Below are 20151 nucleotides of genomic sequence, written 5' to 3'. Positions count from 1 at the left end.
TCAGTAATCTGTATCTCACAAAATACATATAACTTGGTTGATCTGAAGTTCCCTTTATTGCTTCCTCCCTTCTTTTCATTGCTTTGTCAAATTGTCAATGAATATAACCAATTAACAAGTTATGTGTTTTTTTCAGGATATTAGTAAGGATCCAAATGCAGAGAAGCTTGTTTCAAGATATCATCCTCAGATAGCTCTAACTAGTCAATCATTATTCACTTTGTTAAATAATCATGGACCAAGCTATAAGGAACAGTGGGAAATTCCAGTGTGTATTCAAGTTATACCTGTTGCAGGTTTGTGATTTGCTATGTCAGATAATGCTCTCAAAAGGATATTGGAACCATTCCATTTAAATTGTTCAAACATAGGTGGTCATTTGTCAAATACAAAAGTCTTGGTTTAGGGAAAATGTCAATTTAACACTTAAACTCTTTTTGTGTGTGGGTGTGGGTGGGTGGTGCTGGGGATTGAACCCAGGGCCTTCTGTATGTGAGGCAGGCACTCTTCCAACTGAGCTGTATCCCCAGTTCTTAACACTTAAACGCAGTAGAACTTTTTCAAATATGAAGCTACTAAAGAAGTGACTAGTATTAAGTCTACCTGTAGTCTTGTTAAGGAGTAAAAGATAGAAAAGTAATTATAACTTAGGTTGCCAGAAATACATGAAATGGTGAAGTACTTCTGTCTTTTATTTAAATGAAGGAATGCTGTACTTCTTCACACAACTTCAAATGGTTTAATTTCCAGGATTTATTTACTTGTCCATTATTGAAAATCAGACTTAAAGTAGGTCTATACTAGTTTCTCTTTTAACAATAAAATTAAAATTTTAGTCTATAACATAAATAAATTAAAGACTTTAAATGAAACAAAACTACAAATTAAAATCAAATATAAGGTATTCTCTGTGGTAAAAATCTCATCACTTTTTGCAAGTTCCTTTAAGAACTGAGTAATAATAAGAGAGTACAACATTAAAAACCAGAAAATTATTTTTAAACATGGCTAGAAAAAAGCATATTTGTCTTGCCAGTTGGGTTTGTCTTTAGGGATTTGAAAAATATTTTCATTCAAGATTGGCAAATATATGAGTTGTGATTTCTCTCCCCTATGTCTCTTTGTTTAGTGATCTTTCATGTATTTTGATTTGTTTTGAATAAAGCTACCAGCAACTCTTCACTTCTTTTCTTTTGTTTCTGGTTTAAGGTTCCAAACCAGTTAAAGTAATTTATATTAATTCACCACTTCCCCAGAAGAAAATGACAATGAGAGAAAGAAATCAAATTTTCCATGAAGTTCCATTAAAATTTATGATGTCCAAAACCACATCTGTTCCAGTCTCTGCAGTATTTATGGACAAACCTGAAGAGTGTATATCTGAAATGGAAGTATGTAATGCTTTTTTGTTTCCTTAAGAGAATGTACATGTTTATCCTTTTGAAGTATTACTTTTATTATGTGTCTCTAAACTTAGTAGCAAAATGGTCATATATATATACATTACATCATATACCATTAATGTGTATAATTCTTATGTTTTCATGTGTCACTTAAAAATTAATTTAAGAAAATAGGAAAATTATCTGAATAGACAGTCTCATAAGAAGAGAAATGGGGGCTGGGGATGTGGCTCAAGCGGTAGCGCGCTCGCCTGGCATGCGTGTGGCCCGGGTTCGATCCTCAGCACCACATACAAACAAGGATGTTGTGTCCGCCGAAAACTAAAAAAAAAATTAAAATTCTCTCTCTCTCTCTCTCTCTCTCTCTCTCTCTCTCTCTCAAAATAATCATTTTTTTTAAAAAAGAAGAGAAATGGTTGACAAGTATATGAAAAAATGCTCAATATTATTAATCATCAAGAGAATGAATATAAATTAAAACCCAAATGAGATATTATTATCTTCTTATAGAATGGATATAATCAAAAAGACTAAAAAATGACAAATAGTAGTCAGGATGTAGAGAAAGAGGACCTTATATACTGTTTGTGGGAATGTAAATTAGTACAGCCACTACAGAAAAGAGTTCAAAAATTTTAGAACTGCCATATGATCCAACAATCAAAATTCTGGATATATATTTAAAAGAAACAGTGTATCAAAGAGATCCCTGCACTAACATGTTTCTTGCAGCATTATTCATAGTAGCCAAGATATAGAATCAACCTAAGGGTCCATTAATGGATTTATGATGGTAAAGAAAATATGATATGTAAACACATTAGAAAACTATTCAGCTCTTCAAAACAAAACAAAACAAAAAAAAAGGAAATCCTGTGATTTGTATCAGGATAGATACAAATGGTATCTATCTGGAGATCATAGTGTTAAGTTAAATGAGCCAGGTGCGCAGAAAGACAATGTACAGAAAGACAAAAATTTGTTAGTATTCAAAATAGCTAGAAGAAGAGAATTATAATGTTTATCAAAAAGACATGCTAAATTTTTGAGAAGATGGATAACATATATACTTAGTTGATCAGTACGCAACATAAATGTACAAAAACATCACACCATACATACCTCATAATAAAAATGAAGTTACTATCAAAAAAAAAAAAAAGCTTCAAGGAGTTTACACATGTCATGTATCAATTATATGTTGCAGAGCTATAAAACACTTTGTTGTATACCAAAGACTCAATCCAAATAGATTTCAAATCTCCTAGCTAGGTCCTTCATCTAAATAGTTTATTGACTTACAAAGGTGTCACAAATGAGACACAATGTATTTTTTTTTTTTTACTATATATTTTTTAGTTGTAGCTGGACACAATACCTTTATTTTATTTATTTTTATGTGGTGCTGAGGATTGAACCCAGCACCTCGCACATGCTAGGTGAGCACTCTACTGCTGAGCCAGAACCCCAGCCCCTAATTTTTTTTTTTTTTTTTTTTTTTTTTTAAGAGAAAGGGGCCTCTCATTATGTTGTCTAGGCTGGTGATCTCAAACTTTTGGGCTCAAGTGATCCTTCCACTTCAGTCTCCCAAATGTTGGGGACTGTAAGTGCATGCCATCAGATCTGGTTTTGATAAATTTTCTTAAAGCTTGTACGTGTAAAAACGTAGTAAATTTTTTATTCAAAATGTTATTGGTTATAAAAATCCCCATTGTGATTGTGTTAATACTAAATAAATATGTGCAGATTTATGTCTATAGATTAGAGCCCTCAACCCTGAAGTCCAGGTGAACATGAATGTGCTTTGATCTAAATTCCACAGATGTGGAGTAACCCACAAAATAAAGTGTGTGTGTGTGTGTGTGTGTGTGTGTGTGTGTGTGTGTGTAATGTGTATGTATATTTGTAAGTGTATAAAATAGTCTTTAAATTCAAACTTAGAGTTGAATTCTCAGTCTAGAAGACCTTAAGTGATTTAACCTCCCTAAACCTCCGTTTTTTCTTCACATAAAACAAAAGTAGTAGGACCTACTTCCCAAGGTTGTTGTGAGGGTTAAGTTTGGTATTTATTTAAGATGCTCAGTGTGCATATACTAAAAACTTAATGATGTTCTCATCTTGGTAGTGGTTAATATGAGGTTTTAATTGGCCTCATTCCTATTCAAGAATTTTAAGTGTGAAAGGGAATAGATGAATTTAGTTTGATTGGTACAGAAAGTATTTGGTTAGATTGTTAATCTAACCAAAAAATTGTTAATTTTTCAGTATACTTGGTAGCTATGTGGCCTTGGGCAAATTATATAATCTGTTTAGTTTGCTCATCTGTAAGACGAGTATGATATTACCTAGCTCTTTGGGTAGTTTGGGTTTAAAGCAGTTAATTCATATAAAGTATTAGATTGACAGTTGACACTGCGTATGTTAGCTTTTATTCAGTGTGTTTTAAAGTATTTTCTCTATGATTATTCTGTTTCTAGAAAACTTCATTAATTCAGTCTACAAGTAGTTATTGAATAGATGCTGTTCTATGCACTGAGGATACAGCAGTAAATGAGAACAAAGTCTCTTCTCAGAGCTTACATTAGTAGCAGAGATTCTTAATAAGCAGCAACAAAGCAGATAGTGATACGCTATAAAGAAAAATAGAATAGGTTAAAGGGAGATAGGTGGATAGGGGCAAGACTGTTTTACATTCATGACCAAGAAGGCCTGAGAACAAGCCATATGAATAGAAAGTTGAATAAAGTGAAGAAGAAACAAAATTTTAAAGTCAAATATGAAAATGTCTTTCTTACATTTAAGAGATCACACAATTTTAAGTATTTGGCCTTTTGCTTTTTATATATTTTAAGTGTTTTTCTGTTTGTTTTTGGCCTAATACTTTTTATAATGTATAGTATCACAAAGCACAGCACTTCCAGTTTTCTTATGTTTTATTCTTTTACATTTACTTTTGAATATCTACCTAAAACTTACATTGGTATGAGGTGAATGTCAAGAGGTAGCAAGTGCTATAAAGAAATGTGAAGTAGGTTAAGAGGGATAAAAAGTAACAGTGTGACTTCTTTAAGTAATGATAGATCAGGTAATATGGATCTTCCCATTACATAAGACAACTAACTATAAGAGCCAGACTAAATATAAAACTTCCTCTCTTAGAAGCATCAAAGAACTACAAATAAGATAGTGAGGAATTATAGCCAGGGCTGAAATAACAGAGAAGAAAGGAATATAGGAGGTGTAAGCCTGTCACTTAGGGTCATTTTTGCCCTGGATGGTATTTGCCAATTCCAAAGTGGCAACCAAGAAATGAGCTGTGCTGTTGGCAGCATCACAGAATTAGGGGATTACAAATCAGAATTCACTTTTCCACCAAAGGCTTAGATACCGCAGGAGAAAAGGTAAACCAGAAGTAAATGAGCTTTCTCAGAGATTTGTAGCCTAAGTTTTCAGACCCCATATTTGGAGTGAGATGCTTCTGGATTGCTAATGTCTCCACTACACTTCTAGCAAAGTGAAATCAAAATAATTGTTAGAAGAAGGTACTGTTATATGGATCCTCAAATTATGATACTTCTAATTTTTAACGTCCGCTCTTCTAATTTTTGTTGCTTTCTAAGTATTTTGTAATTAATTTTAATTCTCCTTTTATCCAATAGTTTGGAGAGCTTTTTAATTTGCAAGTGCTTGGGTTTATTGTTTAAAATTCTTTTAATGAATTTCTATTTTCATTTAAGAGACAGGGTATCATTGACCAAGTACACTTGTGTTTCTGTCAAAATTTTCTTCTATTTTTCTTTTTGACTATATATTTTAACCTTATATTTGGTATGTCACAAATTCATGACCATTATCTATTCTCACATGGATATCGTCTTTTTTCAACACAGCATTCTTCCTTTTTCTGTCTAATGCTTTTTTCATTGAATTCTGCTATGTCTAACACTAACGTTGTTATTCCTCCTGTTTTTATTTCTTAATGTCATGTCCATTTGTTTTGTTTCAAACTTTTTGTGGTGGAATGTCTAATGTAAACATCATATAGTTTAATTTTACTTTTTTACTAAATTTGGAACTTTTTGTTTTACTAAGAGCTACCATTTATTTGGAGGCTACCTACTCTGTGCCAGGCACAATGCAAGGAAACTTTTTATATATAGTTTCTCATTTAATCTTTGGAATAAATCTGAGAAGTAACCCTCTTATTCCTATTTTAGAAATGAGTAATTTAAGGTTAGAGAGGTTAGTTAACTTCCCTTACTATTTGAGTTTCCTTACTATTTGATTGTTGTTAGAATCTTTCTCTCAAATCTTAAACTGAAAGGTTAGTAGTATTCATATCTTATAACCAAATTTCCATAGTATTTATCTAATGTTTTCTGCCACATCGAAGAGAGCTATTCTGATACTTTTTGTCTACTTTGGAAGGAGACATTTTATTCCTGAATAAACTAAAACTGTGTGTGGTTCTTTTTATTTTTAAGCAAGAGAGAGAATTTTTTAATATTTTATTTTTTATTTTCGGTGGACACAACATCTTTATTTTATTTTTATGTGGTGCTGAGGATCAAACCCAGTGCCCCGCGCATGCCAGGCGAGCGCGTTACTGCTTGAGCCACATCCCCAGCCCTGCGTGTGGTTCTTAAGTGACTAGAATAGTACATAAAGAACCATGAACTCAATGACTTCATGTCCCAGATACAGTACCACCCTGTCAATTTTTGCCCCATCTTACATTACTCAAAAATTGTTTTCACTGAGCAGTTGGGGAAAGAAAGCTACTGGGTGATGTTAGGAATGCACTAGAGGTAGCAACATTTCTCTGGTTATGTTAGAAAATAGCTTCCTCACAGCAGCAAATAGGCTTTTCTACAGTTCAGCTAAGTCCAGGTGTCTGCAAGAGTGCACAAGTGGGCATAAATGAAAACCTGTTTTCCTGTTTGATCCTGCATTTCTTCTTGGTGATCATCTTTTTGTTTTCTTTTTGATTAGTGTAAAATCCTCTTGAGATGCAGTACTTCACAATTCACTGTTTTCTGTGCTGTTAAAATTTAGCAAATTGTTTTTCCTGAACATTTCAATGGAAAAGTCAGGCTAAATAGTGATTGTAGTTTGTTGTCATCTTAAGCAAGAATCATTTAGAAACATTAGACTTTTCTTTCTACTTTTAAAAATACAACTATATATCTGAGGGATAGGGACATTAAGAAATAGGTGAAGCTTGCTCTGAAATTTTTACTAATAAGTTACCAATATATTTTCTTCTAAGACATCCAGTGAAGTTAATGAGTGCCGAAAAATTGAGACTCTTGAAAATTTGGATCTGGATTTTGATGATGATGTCACAGAACTTGAAACTTTTGGAGTAACTACTACCAAACCATCAAAGTCACCAAGTCCAGCAAGTACTTCCATGGTACCCATCCTGACTGATTCCACAGCCCCCAAAGCAGCAGCTACACCTGTAGCACCATCTGCACCAGACATTTCTGCTAATTCTAGAAGTTTAACTCAGATTCTAATGGAACAATTGCAGAAGGAGAAACAACTGGTCACTGGTATGGAAAGTGGCCCTGAAGAATGCAAAAATAAAGATGATCAGGGATGTGTACCATATGGTGAAACAGTAACCAGTTCTGACAAGTCTTTGATGCAAGATAATGACTTGAAAACATCTAATGCCTTACAGTTTGAAAATTCCAAGGAAATTGAAAACTCTAATGAAAATGATATGACTACAGATACAGTATATACCAAAGATGAAAGATTGAATGTTCTAGATAACATAGACAATTCAAAGGAAAGGTCTTCTACATCAGAAACAACTAAAACTGAAAAAGTAATTCCTTGCAGTAGTGATACAGATGAGGACTGTTTAATCATTGATACACAGTGTGAAAATAATAGTGATGAAAAAATAGCTGTTGTGGGTTCTAGTTTAGGTTCTAGACCAGCGAGTCCAAATTCTTCTTCAGAACAAGTTTCTGTAGGAAACCAGACTACTACTACTACCACTTGTAATTCTGAAGAGTCATGTGTTTTAAAAAAACCTATCAAACGGGTATATAAAAAATTTGATCCAGTTGGAGAAATTTTAAAAATGCAGGATGAGCTCTTAAAGCCCATTTCCAGAAAAGTACCTGAATTGCCCTTAATGAATTTAGAAAATTCTAAACAACCACCTATTTCTGAGCAACCCTCTGCTCCTTCAGATGCCTCCAGTTGGCCAAAATCTGGATGGTCTTCTGCATTTCAGAAGCCAAAAGGACGTAAGTAAATATTTACAAAGAACTTACACTATTTTATCTATTCCTTTTTTAACTTTTTCTCCTTCATTCTTTCATAGTCTCTATCATGGCCTGTGCTATAATCTTTACCTAGTCATTGATACTGAATCTTTTAGTTTCCTGATCAGTATTTCAGTTTCCTGAATATCCTCTCTAGATATGTACCAGAGGTTTATGGGTTTTATAACTTAATGTTTATCCATTGTTTAAAGTGGCTGCTAAGCTATAGGTAATGTGATTTAGTAAACTGAAGAAGAGGAAATGCACCTATTATAAATATTGATCAGACCAATATTTGTACTTACGTTAGACTATAGTTTGTTACTTTTGAATTTTGTGAAATAAATGTAAATCTCTTCCCCAGCTCTGCCTAGAATAGGTGTAACGTTACTTTTTAAACTTTTTTTCTTTTAATCTGATGTACTGTCTCACTAATTTATACTTTGCCTAAAGTTAATGAAGGTAATACTAGAAGGAAGAGAACTGGACTAGACTTGTAACTCAGTGGTAGGCCATTTATCTAACATGTATGAGGCCCTAGCTTTTATCCCCAGCACTTGGGGGGGGGGGGAGAGAACTTTAAAGCTTTGATTTCAGCTAGATTTGTAACAGTTCCAGTAAATAGAAATGATAATAGTGTGAGCATCAATTAGGTGGAGGAAGTAGAAAGTAAAGTTGGTAAAAGCTTAAAAAATAGTTAACTGTATTGTTGTATACTGAATTATGATGAATAAAGGGCTAATGTATTTTAAAATAAAAATGAGAAATATTATTTTTAAAGGATTGCCATATGAACTTCAGGACTATGTTGAAGATACATCGGAATATCTTGCTCCTCAAGAAGGAAATTTTGTTTATAAGTTGTTTAGCCTGCAAGACCTGTTATTACTTGTGCGTTGCAGTGTCCAGAGAATAGAGACAAGACCACGTTCTAAAAAACGGAAGAAAATCAGAAGAGTAAGTTGTTATTGGGTGATTAAAATGGGATAGCAAAGGTAGATCAACAGCAAATATTTAAAATACCATTAATATGAAGTTTAATTTCAAATTGTTTATCATTCTTACAGTGTTTTTTAGTAAAATACTGAGATCAATTTTAATAAGGAAAAGTGTTTAATTATACATAATAGTCACTAATACCAGTAACATCCTTACATAGACCATACCAACTTATGAAAAGCTTCACCATCATAGATTTGACCTAGTTTGGCACATTTATTCCTGTTTTCTATGTGAATTTGGATTTCTGTGATGACATACAAGCCCCCCCCCCCCCTTTTTTTTATTGTGCATGACAATACAATGATCTTGACACATCATACATTTGAATCAAATGGGGTATTGGAACTTTTCTTGATTTATTTGAAAGTACAAGTTTTGATAGATAGGCTTTCACACACATTTGGAGCGTTTCCAGGATTGTTAGAAGACCAAATCTCTTTTCGCTGTTGTTTGGGGATTTGGTATCAACATTTTCTTCAGTTTAAGAAATTTTTGATAATTGCTTCTTTTAATCAAAAGGCTTCTCTATTTGATATTTGAAGTTCTGTTTCAGACTAGTTAGCATATTTTTGTGTGACTATTGAATGAATTCTGGTAAGTAAAGAGAAGCTTCTATATTATAATTGATTATGTAAGAAGTATTAAAGTATTTTGCCTTTCTTTTTTCTTAAAAAATTTTTTCCATTGTGTTTATTTGTCACATATTTTAAATTTTCGTGTCTTGCTATCTAAACCAGCACCAATAAAAATCATTGTTGACCACTTTAGGTTGTCAATGTGATTTGGAATAGTGATCAGATGATTAAAGAATAGTGGTATTTTCCAGTACTGATCCTGGTAGAGTACTCCCTGACTTTAAAGAATAACTAGAGGAAAAGAAATGCTAAAAACGTGAAATTTTACAAACCAGAGATTTTGAATTACATGTATCTAGGAATGCTTTTTTCTTTCTCGGAGGTGAGTGCTAGGGATTGAACCCAGGGCCTCACCCATTTTAGTCAAATGCTCTACCATTGAGCTACATCCCTAACCCCTGGAAAGTGTTTTTTATAAAGGAAAAATCAAGGAATAACAAATTCTATAGGTTTTCTGGTAGCCTTCTCTCAGATAAATGCCGATAATCTCTGAATTAAGAAATTTTACTTTGTTATTTTTCTTGTCTCATTTGTAATTAGCTGGGATGAATTTAATAAGTATAAACTTGAACACTTGTAGTATCAGTGCTATCGATTGTATTTTCAATGTTTAATTCTATAATTCTTACTTTCTGTCTCTTATTTATTTTGGGACTACCCTTGCTTTTTTTACTTCCTACCCTCTGAACCCATACCACTTTATTTTTTGTTTTGTTTTGGTTTTTTTGGTAATAGTGATAGAACCCCGGGGCACTTTACCACTTGAGCCGTATCTCCAGCCCTTTTTTATATTTTATTTTTAGAGGCAGAGTCTTGCTGAGTTGCTTAGGGCCTCACTCAGTTGTTAAGGCTGGCTTTGAACTTGTAATCCTCCTGCCTCTGACTCCCAAGTTGCTAGGATTACAGTCATGTACCACCCTGCCCAGCTAGCACTTTGTATTTCTCTTTTAGCCTATTGCACTTAGAAATTATTGATGGCTAATATCTCTTAAGTTAAGAATGGCTTAGGGAAATTTCGGATATTAACTTCTTAAACAATACAAGTTGGCAAGAACTTTATCATTCACTGGACTCAAGTGAAACTGATAAATGTCCAGACATAATCTTATAGGAGAAGATTCATCCTTCATCAAGATGGTGTCAAAACAATTGAGCCCCAAAAGAATGTCTGGTTAGAAATCTCATATTTCTGGGCTGGGGTTGTGGCCCAGCATGCACAAGGCACTGGGTTTGATCCTCAGCACCACATAAATATAAAATAAAGATATTGTGTCCACCTAAAACTTAAAAATAAATATATATTTAAAAAAAGAAATCTCATATTTCTGATTGTGTCAAACCGAGAAAAATTTTAAAATATTCAATGAATGCTTATCACACCTGTATGTGATGTTCACTACACATGGTTTAAATCCCAGAGTTGAATGTCTGCTCCTTGGAATCATGTCCCATTCATCTTTGTTTTTCTTAAATGTTCTATGCCACAGGAACTCAATAAATAATTCTGAAAAAAATGAGAAAAATTGAGGAATTGGGAGAACAGGAACATTGTTAAAGAAGGGTACTTCGGGGAAAGTTGAGGCACTAGTGTGAAATTTTTCTTTCTTTTTTTGGTACTGGAGATTCACTGAGTCATATCCCCAGCCCTTTTAATATTTTACTTTTGAGACAGAGTCTCGCTAAATTGCTGAGGCTGGCTTTAAACTTGTGGTCCTCCTGTCTCAGCGTCCTGAGTTGCTGGGATTATAGGCCTGTGCCACTGTGCCCAGCAAAAAAATATTTTTAATGCTACTATTTAAGTAGGTAAGGATACATTCTCATAAATATTTCTATCTTAAAACCAGCTTAAAGCTTAAAAATACTTAGAAGCTTCTTTAACCTCTGCTGTTCAAGAACCTCACCTTGCCAGGTATAGTGGGACATACCTGTAATCCCAGCTACTCAGGGGGCAGGGGCCTGAGGCAGGAGGATTACAAATTCAAGTCCACCCTGAGCAATTTAGCAAAACCCTATCTCCAAAGAGCTGAGGTCTGTAGCTCATGATTGTTAGCATGTTGATTGCCCTGAGTTCAATCCCCAGTACTACCAAAAGAGAAAAGGAAAAAGAAAGAAACTAATACATCTCTCCTTTGTTTTCCTCTGATACTTAAGTTCTGTTATCATGGTTGAGATTTTAATTCCCAGTATCACTTACACTTCCTCATCAAAACTCTGCTTAACGAGAGCTGCATTTTAGAGAACCTAAAACAGCAGCCAGTTTCAAGTGATGAAACAAAGAGGCTAATTTGGATCTTAAGATAAAACTGAAATTCACTGAGTTCTGTGCATAATTATGAAATCCAGACTGAGTAACTCTGGATAATTTGATATTATCTGTTATTGTCTGTCACAGTTAACCACATATCCTAAGTGCTATGTTGAAAAATGATTAAAAATTTCAGATTCAGTTATTTAAAATTTATATAGGCATTGTAGAACCAGAATAATGGTTTTATTTGTTTATTTAAATATTTTGGCACCGGGGATTGAACCCAGGGGCACTTAACCACTGAGCTTCATCCCTTTTTATTTTTTATTTTGAGACAGGGTCTTGTTAAGTTGCACAGGGCTTCACTAAGTTGCTGAGGCTGGCTTTGAACTTGTAATTATCCTGCCTTAGCCTCCTAAGTCACTGGGATTATAGGCATGATCCACTTCACCAAGCAGAAAAAGGGATCTTGAAGGTGCTAAATATTGAGGAAAATAAAAGATAATTAATAGTTTTGATGAAAAGCTACTAGCTATGGAATATCTATTTAGAAATATATGTAAAGATTTAAGAGTTTTAGTGAAAAACAGGAAGACAGAACCAAGAAAAGCTTTCACTTGGGGGAGAACAGAATAGGAGCTACCTATCACATGGGAAGGGAAATAATGAATTTAGTTTTTATAGTACAGGAATCTTGATTTTAAATTTTAACTTCAATTTTGGGTTGCTAAGGAAAGATAAAATATTCAGGCCTTCCTTTCCCATGGCTTCCTGGAGATGGCAGTAGAATACATATAGAAATTAAAACCAAATTTAGGATATAGTTAATGCAAAACCTTGAGTATCAGCCCAGATTCTACATTTTTGAATGATTACCAAGTTATTCATGTGCATATTGATATTTAGGAATCACTACTTTTTAAAGTTTTACAAAATTCAGAGGTAATCATATAAACCATACTGTTTTACATGTTGATAACAAAAATTTTACTGTATTTGAATTGTTCTTATTACTACCATTATGCTAAGTCCACCAAGTTAGTCACTTCTTGACTAACTTGCAACATTGATGAAATATTTTCAGATGTATTTGTGAGTGCAGTATCTTAGTATAATTCAAAAGTGCTATCTAGCCATATCACTCTGAGTAAGTTACTGAAATCTCATGTTTCTTTTTCTGCAACTGGAAATAGAGTTCTGCTAAGAGGAGAGTTTTTAGACTGGGGTTGTAGCTCAGTTGTAAAGTGCTTGCTTGACATGCTGGAAGCTCTGGGTTCAATCCTCAGCACTGCAGAGGGGGGAAAAAAGAATTTTCTTTGACAAACATGAGGACAATGAATAAGAATAATGTTTTATTATTTCACAAATATGTATATTTTTACATATTCTCCTTTAGTGGTTATAGTCATTTCTTGTGCTTGGCTATAGTCATTTTACTTAATTTGTTTGGAATCCTGACCAGTAAACCCTGAATGGATAATTTCTCAGACACTTAGTATCTAGAATAAAATCTTTTATATTAATGAAGATAAATGACATCCACAATTGTTAATGTGGTTATTAATGCTTATTCATTCATAGGATTAAAACAAGCTGCTCAGAGTGTTTTAGCCTGAGACAATGGAACTAATGCTTAAAAGGACAAACAACAACAAAAAACTTCACTGTTTTTTTCCTCTTGAGAATTATTAATATATATTATAGTCATTGCTTCCCAGCATCTAGCTTTGAATCTTTGGACAATTATGTATGATAGGTTCTGTTCCAAGGAGTCTGTCAATCACATTCCCTGACAGAAATTTAAAAAAAAAATACACACACACACACACACACACACACACACACACAGGTATAGTGATTTACACTGGGGATGAGGTGGTGGTGAGGAATCTCCCTTATCCATTTATCCTTTCTTGCCTGAATCAACCAAGGGTTCTTTTGCCCATCAAGGGTAGATATGTTCATCTCTCTGTCTGAATCCTATTCTGTATGAAAGGATGAAATAAGATTACCTGAAAGCATTTGAAAGCTGAAAAGCTATGTAGGCAAATATATTTGTTATTAATAGTAAATTAATGGAGCTTTGAAAAACTATAATCTTGAATTTCAGCAATTTCCAGTTTATGTACTACCAAAAGTAGAATATCAAGCTTGTTATGGAGTTGAAGCTCTAACAGAAAGTGAACTTTGTCGCTTATGGACAGAAAGTTTATTGCATTCCAACTGCTCGTTTTATGTTGGTAAGTTATATAAGAGTCTTTCTTTTTAATTCTTTTGTAAATACATACATTTAAATTCAATTGGAAAACTTCCATTTTTGAAACTTGCTTGTTTTTATTTTTCTAATTGTGTTAACATTCCTCTTAAACCCCCATTTCTACTCTAGATTTAACCTGCAAAATGGAATTAGTGATAGCAAATGTTTCATTTTTTCCTCTTATTCCATTTCAATCTCACTATACATGAGTGTCAAAATAATCTTTTGTTTTTAAATTCTCATTTAACAGATATTTAACTAAAAATAATAGATGAATATTCTAACAAGCTACTTTTAAAAGTACTATTTAATTGGTTTACTATTTAATTGATTCATACTTTTTTGAAATTTTCATAAAATTATAATAACACTGTCTTTAAATCTCACATTAATGAAGTGACTTTTTACTTTTTTGTTTTAGTGTTTTACAGGGCTAGAAATTAGGCAGGGGTTTGATTGGCTGGGTTTATGTACAATGAACATACCTCATGTGATAGATTATTTGCTGATCATTTGTTTTCTCCCATTAGAATGCCTAATCCTATATATCTCAGTTCATTCCATGTCTCAGTCCCTCCCAATTAACCCAAGTTGCCCCTCCATATGATCTTTTCCTTTTTCCCATCACTCAGTGTACCATCTTTCACCTTTCATCTTTTACTCTTTTTTTGTTGTCTTCTACTTATCTCTTTTTCCTGTTAGACAATATGTGGTTTGAGGTTAGTCTGATGGAATTCTGTATTTATGCAGTGGGTAGCATAATGTCTTGTATGTAATAAGTGCTGTGTATTTTTCTCGCCTAATCCAGGAAAAGTTGTTCACTTGGAATTTTCCCCTTATTTTGGCTAACCAATATTTTGTTTTCATATTTTATGAAATATAGACTGATCACTATTCATCTAATAACGTAATAATGAAATAATTAATTCACTCTGCCTAACTCCACCTCTTTCATACGCACTGCTGGAAGTTTATTGTAGTAGTTTTTTAATTAGGATTAGGATCTTAATGTTTCTCCAGAGACTTCACACTAATAGTCTTCACGTCAGCTACTTGATAGTAATTGCCAACCACATCCACTTTAGGAAAAGACCCAGCAAAACTTTATCAGTGAACTGAACTGACTGATGAGAGAGATTAATTTTTAAAAAATATTTTTATTAGTTGATGGACCTTTATTTTATTTTATTTTATTTTATTTTATTTTATTTTATTTATTTATATGTGGTGCAGAGAATCGAACCCAGTGCCTAACACATGCTAGGCAAGCTCTCTACCACTGACCCCTGAGCCACAACCCCAGCCCCAAGATTCATTTTTTATTTTTTAATGCACAGTTTAACAGATAAAACTACCATCATTGACTGTGTGGATTATTTCATCTACAGTATTCTTAAAAAGTCTTAAGTAATCATTGCCACATGTTCTGGTTTTCCTCAGTGAACCTATCCACATAAGAGCCATTCATTTTAGTGTGATGGGATAATATGTTTGGTTTCTGTGACAACGGTTTGACTAAATCAAAACAAAAACATGTATGGTTGTGGGTTTTGGGCTTGTTTTCCATTTTTATATGGATACACACACACACACTCACACACACCACATATTTGTTGTTTTGATGCTGACCTTCCATATTCTAGTGGTAGTGGCAAGTGCTCTACCACTGAGCTATACTTCACATGGAAATGTATTTTAAAGCATGTGAGGTTTGAAGTGTTGTTTGTTTTGTTTAATATTATAGTACTTCTTAAGAAAATTTTTCAAGAAAAATACTTACAGAGCTTGTTAAAATGGAGCTTTCTAACATCAACCATAAAGTGCCTTACTTAATAGGTCTGAATTAGAAATAGAAGGCTTTCCATTTCTAACATGTTCTCAGATGAGGTTGATGCTGCTAGTCCAGGGATCACACTTCGAGAACCACTTCTATAGCTCATAGATTCTTTTTCAGGAAGCTCAAGTACACTTGTTTTTTGTTGTTGTTGTTGTTTGTTTGTTTGTTTGCTTTACTATAAGCACATTCCCCTCTTTCCCTAGATTACAGTACTTTTTTTTTTTTCCTACTTGCCCCATGCCCCATAAAAACAGTAAAATTGACTGACTGGTTGATTTTTAATGTATGTGGTCCTGGGGATCGAACCCAGAGGTGCTTTACCACTCAGCTACAACCTCAGCCCTTTTTATTTTTTGAGACAAGATTCTCAATAAATTATAGAATGTGTCCTCAAACTTGGAATCCTCTTGCCATAGCCTCCTTGGATTAAGGACGTGTACCACCTTGCCTGGCTAAGATTTACTCCTTTAAGAAAGCATCCAAAGTAGTCTTGCCACAATTTCTGAATCACCCTCCAGTCCTATAATGTATATTAATTCTATATAGTTGGTGTATAGGCAGTCCTCACTGTGCACAATTCTTATAAGTATAAATACCAGTTATGACAACATATTAACAGTGAGTAATTGCATACAATCTTCACTGTTTGCTCTGATCACTACATAGATAATAGATGCACATCATAATCACTGGCAAGTTATGCCACCTCATTCATGATCTGTGACTGATCACTATTCACCTATCATTGAGTTCGTGTACAGAAAATGAAGCATACAATTGTGTTACCTCCTTCTCTTCCAGTGTTAAACCCATATAATATTTGTAAAAGTGGATACTCAAAAGAGGAAATTGGCCAACACAGATTAAAATAAAGAAATGATAATTAATATTGCTAGAAATGAAATTTGAATCATACTTACCTGGAGTTATAGAAGAAATAACTGACAGTATAAGTGTTGACACTCCCACTCCTCAAGAAACTCTAGATTTTCTGCTAGAGGAACTTAGTGAAGGCTACTCTGTTGACATAAATGAGGAAAATTGTTGTGACATAAAAAATGAAGAAGTGACAGCAGCATAAGATTTTATATTAAAGGAACTCCTGGGATACTTCATGACATTGAATGCTCAAAGGATGTACTGTTTGAAGGTGTTTCACCACGACATAGAAAAGATGCTTTCTTTCTACATGAGTTGTTTAAGAATGCAAAAAGCACTATTCAAAATATTCTTGACAAGGAATTTTGGCGGTGGGGGAGTACCAGGAATTTGGCCCAGGAATGTTTTACCACTGAGCTGTATTTTATTTTTGAGATAGGGTCTCACTAAGTTGCTTAGGGCCTCACTAAGTTGCTGAGGCTAGGTTTGAACTTGTGATCCTCCTGCCTCAGTCTCCTAGATCACTGGGATTACAAGCATGTGACACCATGCCAGGCTGGTTTTTTTCAATAAACTAAATACATACTTTGCTGTTTTTTTCATTTCCCTATGCACTTATAATTGATGGAAAATTTGTTTTGACAGAATACTTAAAGGTGGTAGAATAATCATAGTTTTTAGATTACTTACGTAATATCACACATAATAATCATATATTATTAAAAATTGCTTGCATAGTTTTCACCAGTATGATCATTTGTATGGTCCTGCCCTGCAAACAAAGCAAGGACTACCTATGTATATATAGGTATACATGTATGAACTCATGCATACAAAGCCTTTATTTGTACTATATAAACAGTGCCTCCCAACTTTGACACATCTGAAAAACATTTGTACAACATACTGTGATGTACAGAGATCTCAAGATTGCTTGTAAGTAAAGGGCATTGGCCAGAAAGCTTTTATCCTCCCAAGCCCTGCTCAGCTGCCCCAAGGGCTAAGAAAATATGTATCTCAGGCATATAGTTAATTCATTTTAAGCTCACAGGTCAGGAAGCTTCAAGGTTGATAGTTGTAATCTTAAGGAGGTAGACCTTCATAGTACTTAGGATGATTGTCTGTATAGTTTTTTGACAGACTGTATTTGATGTATATTATAATATGTACTTTTTTATTGAGTTTCCTTAAAAATATAAGAACTGTTAGTCTTTTCTCAAGGCTTATTTTGTAAGCATCTAAAAATAAATATTGCCAGGTGTGGTGGCACACATCTATAATCTCAACAACTCAGGAGTCTGAGGCAAGAGGATTACAAGTTCGAGGCCAGCCTCAACAATTTAGGCTCTAAGCAACTTAGCTAGACCTTGTCTGAAAATAAAAAATATAAAGGGTTAGGGATGTAGCTCAATGGTTAAGTGCCCTTGAGTTCAGTCCCCATTACCAAAAAATAAAATACCACTTAATATCCTTTTTCTATGTTATTAAACCATTAAAATGTACAAGTTTGTTATTAGAAATGTTACTATATAATTTTTTGCAAATATACACATATACTTATGAAAATAGACCAGAAGGACTAAGAAGACAGTATGTTCATGGATGACAATGCAATTAAGCCATCAACCACACTAAAACAATAATTGTTAAAGATAGGTATATTAATAATAATAACCATATGTCATAGGAAAATATTTGCAAAAAATTATATATTCAGGTTTTGGGCATAGTATTCTCTGTATGTTCATTTGGTTAATCCTTTTTTTCTCAAGTCTTTTATATACTCACTCATTTTTTAATCAGCATATTCTACCAATCCCTTAAGATATGTTAAAATCTCCCTAAATTATGAATATTTATTTTTAATCTGTTATCTTAGTTTTTTCCATTATATATTAGGCTATGCAACTAAATGCACATAAATTTAAAGTTACAAAAAAGAAATGTCACTGTATAATGACTGTTAGGAAAAAAGAGGTGAAACTCAAACTTTGTGTAACAAGGGTGTTGGAACAGATGGATTTGTTGTCTAGAAGGAAGGCATCTGTTAATAACGTTTCTAATTGAATTCTTTGAGCATAAAGCAAATGAAATTAAAGTGGGCTAGATATAAAAATGAGATATCAAATTATATGTATTTTTTGTTGTTCCTATGATTGATATCAACATGCTTGGTAATTAGACAACCCAATATTAAGAGTTTAAAAAAATAAAAATCCAAAAACAGTATTATTTTTAAACAATATCACTTTTAGTCATGGTGAGTGTTTCTCTTATTCTCCTTAATAAACCATGACTTGATTGTATAACATTTGTCTCAGGGCTAAGTTTTGTTTCACTCTTCCTTGGTTTGGTATATCATAAGGCATCAGTGTTGTGTCTCAACCTGTTTTGTTTAAAACATACACATGACTTTTTAAAATAGAAGTGTTATTTTGGACATGTACTGTTTTGCTTTTCGGAATTCTAGATTCATATCATGCTTATAAAAAAATAGACTTTGAGTCAGGCATAATCCTATGTACCTATAGGATTATAGGTGCATGCCTATAATCTTAGGTGCTCAATAGATTGAGGCAGGAGGATTTTAATTAGGGATTACCCTTAGTAAATTAGTGAGATCCTGTCCCAAAATAAAATTAAAGGGGCTGGGAATATACTCAGTGGTAGCATGTACAAGGCCCTGGGTTTAATCCCCAGTAGTGCAAAAAAAAAAGACTAAACAGACTGCTTAAACCACAAGAAATCTCATGGTGTACTTTAAATAATTAGCCATATTTTTTATAATCTAATTTTCATCTTAAAAACCACATGTGTAAAGATACATAGAACATGCCCAGTCTATAAATTTTGATTTTTAAGTGTTTGTTTTAACAATAAGTATATATTTTCCTTGAAAAACTCAATAAAAATGCAACTTTAATGGAAATTAGAAATAGTAATATTAGAAGAGTTATTCTTTTTTTAACCTTTTTAAAAATTTTTTTCAGTTATTAATGGACCTTTATTTAAGTAATTTATTTATATGTGGTGCTGAGAATTGAACCTAGTGACTCACACATGCTAGGCAAGGGCTCTACCACTGAGCCACAACCCAGCCCTGAACAGTTATTCTTAAATTGTTGGCTTAGGGATTATTTTTGTGTTTGTGGATATGTATAAACTTTTCTACATTCAGCAAAGATTTTTAAATGAATATGTATTTCTTTTATAATTTGATTTTTTTTTGTAATTTTAAAATATAGCTTTGCTTGATAGACTTGATGAAATTCGTATTATAATTATTAAAATTTTGTAAAAATTTTCTTGAAGGAGAGTGGGTGACTTGTTGGATTTTTGTTTTTTAAATACCTTATTTGCTTTTTTTTTTTTAAGTTTGATATTTTATTTTTAGGGCATATTGATGCATTTACTTCAAAGCTTTTCCTGCTAGAAGAAATTACCTCAGAAGAATTAAAAGAAAAACTTTCAGCACTCAAGTAAGAAAGTTCACTTTGTGACAGAATTGAGAAAAACTTATTAGTATGATAACTAGTTTTCCTTTACTTTTAAATATTAAGTTTGCCCATCCTACCAAGCGTTTTTGTATACCAAAACTAAATG

At 33.2% G+C, this 20151-nt stretch overlaps 1 protein-coding gene across 4 annotated transcripts in view; it reads left to right on the top strand.

The window, feature by feature from the left end:
- Window positions 1–20151, top strand: part of Ice2 (interactor of little elongation complex ELL subunit 2) — a 43168-nt gene that overhangs the window by 12682 nt on the left and 10335 nt on the right. For all 4 annotated transcript variants that reach the window (XM_076848615.2, XM_076848612.2, XM_076848613.2 and 1 more), the window contains 6 exons: window positions 137–296; window positions 1210–1391; window positions 6673–7672; window positions 8472–8647; window positions 13686–13815; window positions 19943–20027. In XM_076848615.2, coding sequence (XP_076704730.2) covers window positions 137–296; window positions 1210–1391; window positions 6673–7672; window positions 8472–8647; window positions 13686–13815; window positions 19943–20027 — 1733 coding nt within the window. The remainder of the gene's footprint in view (window positions 1–136; window positions 297–1209; window positions 1392–6672; window positions 7673–8471; window positions 8648–13685; window positions 13816–19942; window positions 20028–20151) is intronic.

The sequence above is a fragment of the Callospermophilus lateralis genome, chromosome 3 (assembly GCF_048772815.1).
Source record: "Callospermophilus lateralis isolate mCalLat2 chromosome 3, mCalLat2.hap1, whole genome shotgun sequence".
Classification (NCBI taxonomy): domain Eukaryota; kingdom Metazoa; phylum Chordata; class Mammalia; order Rodentia; family Sciuridae; genus Callospermophilus; species Callospermophilus lateralis.
The sequence above is the reverse complement of the archived record's forward strand: the minus strand, read 5'-3'. Positions and strand labels throughout refer to the sequence as shown.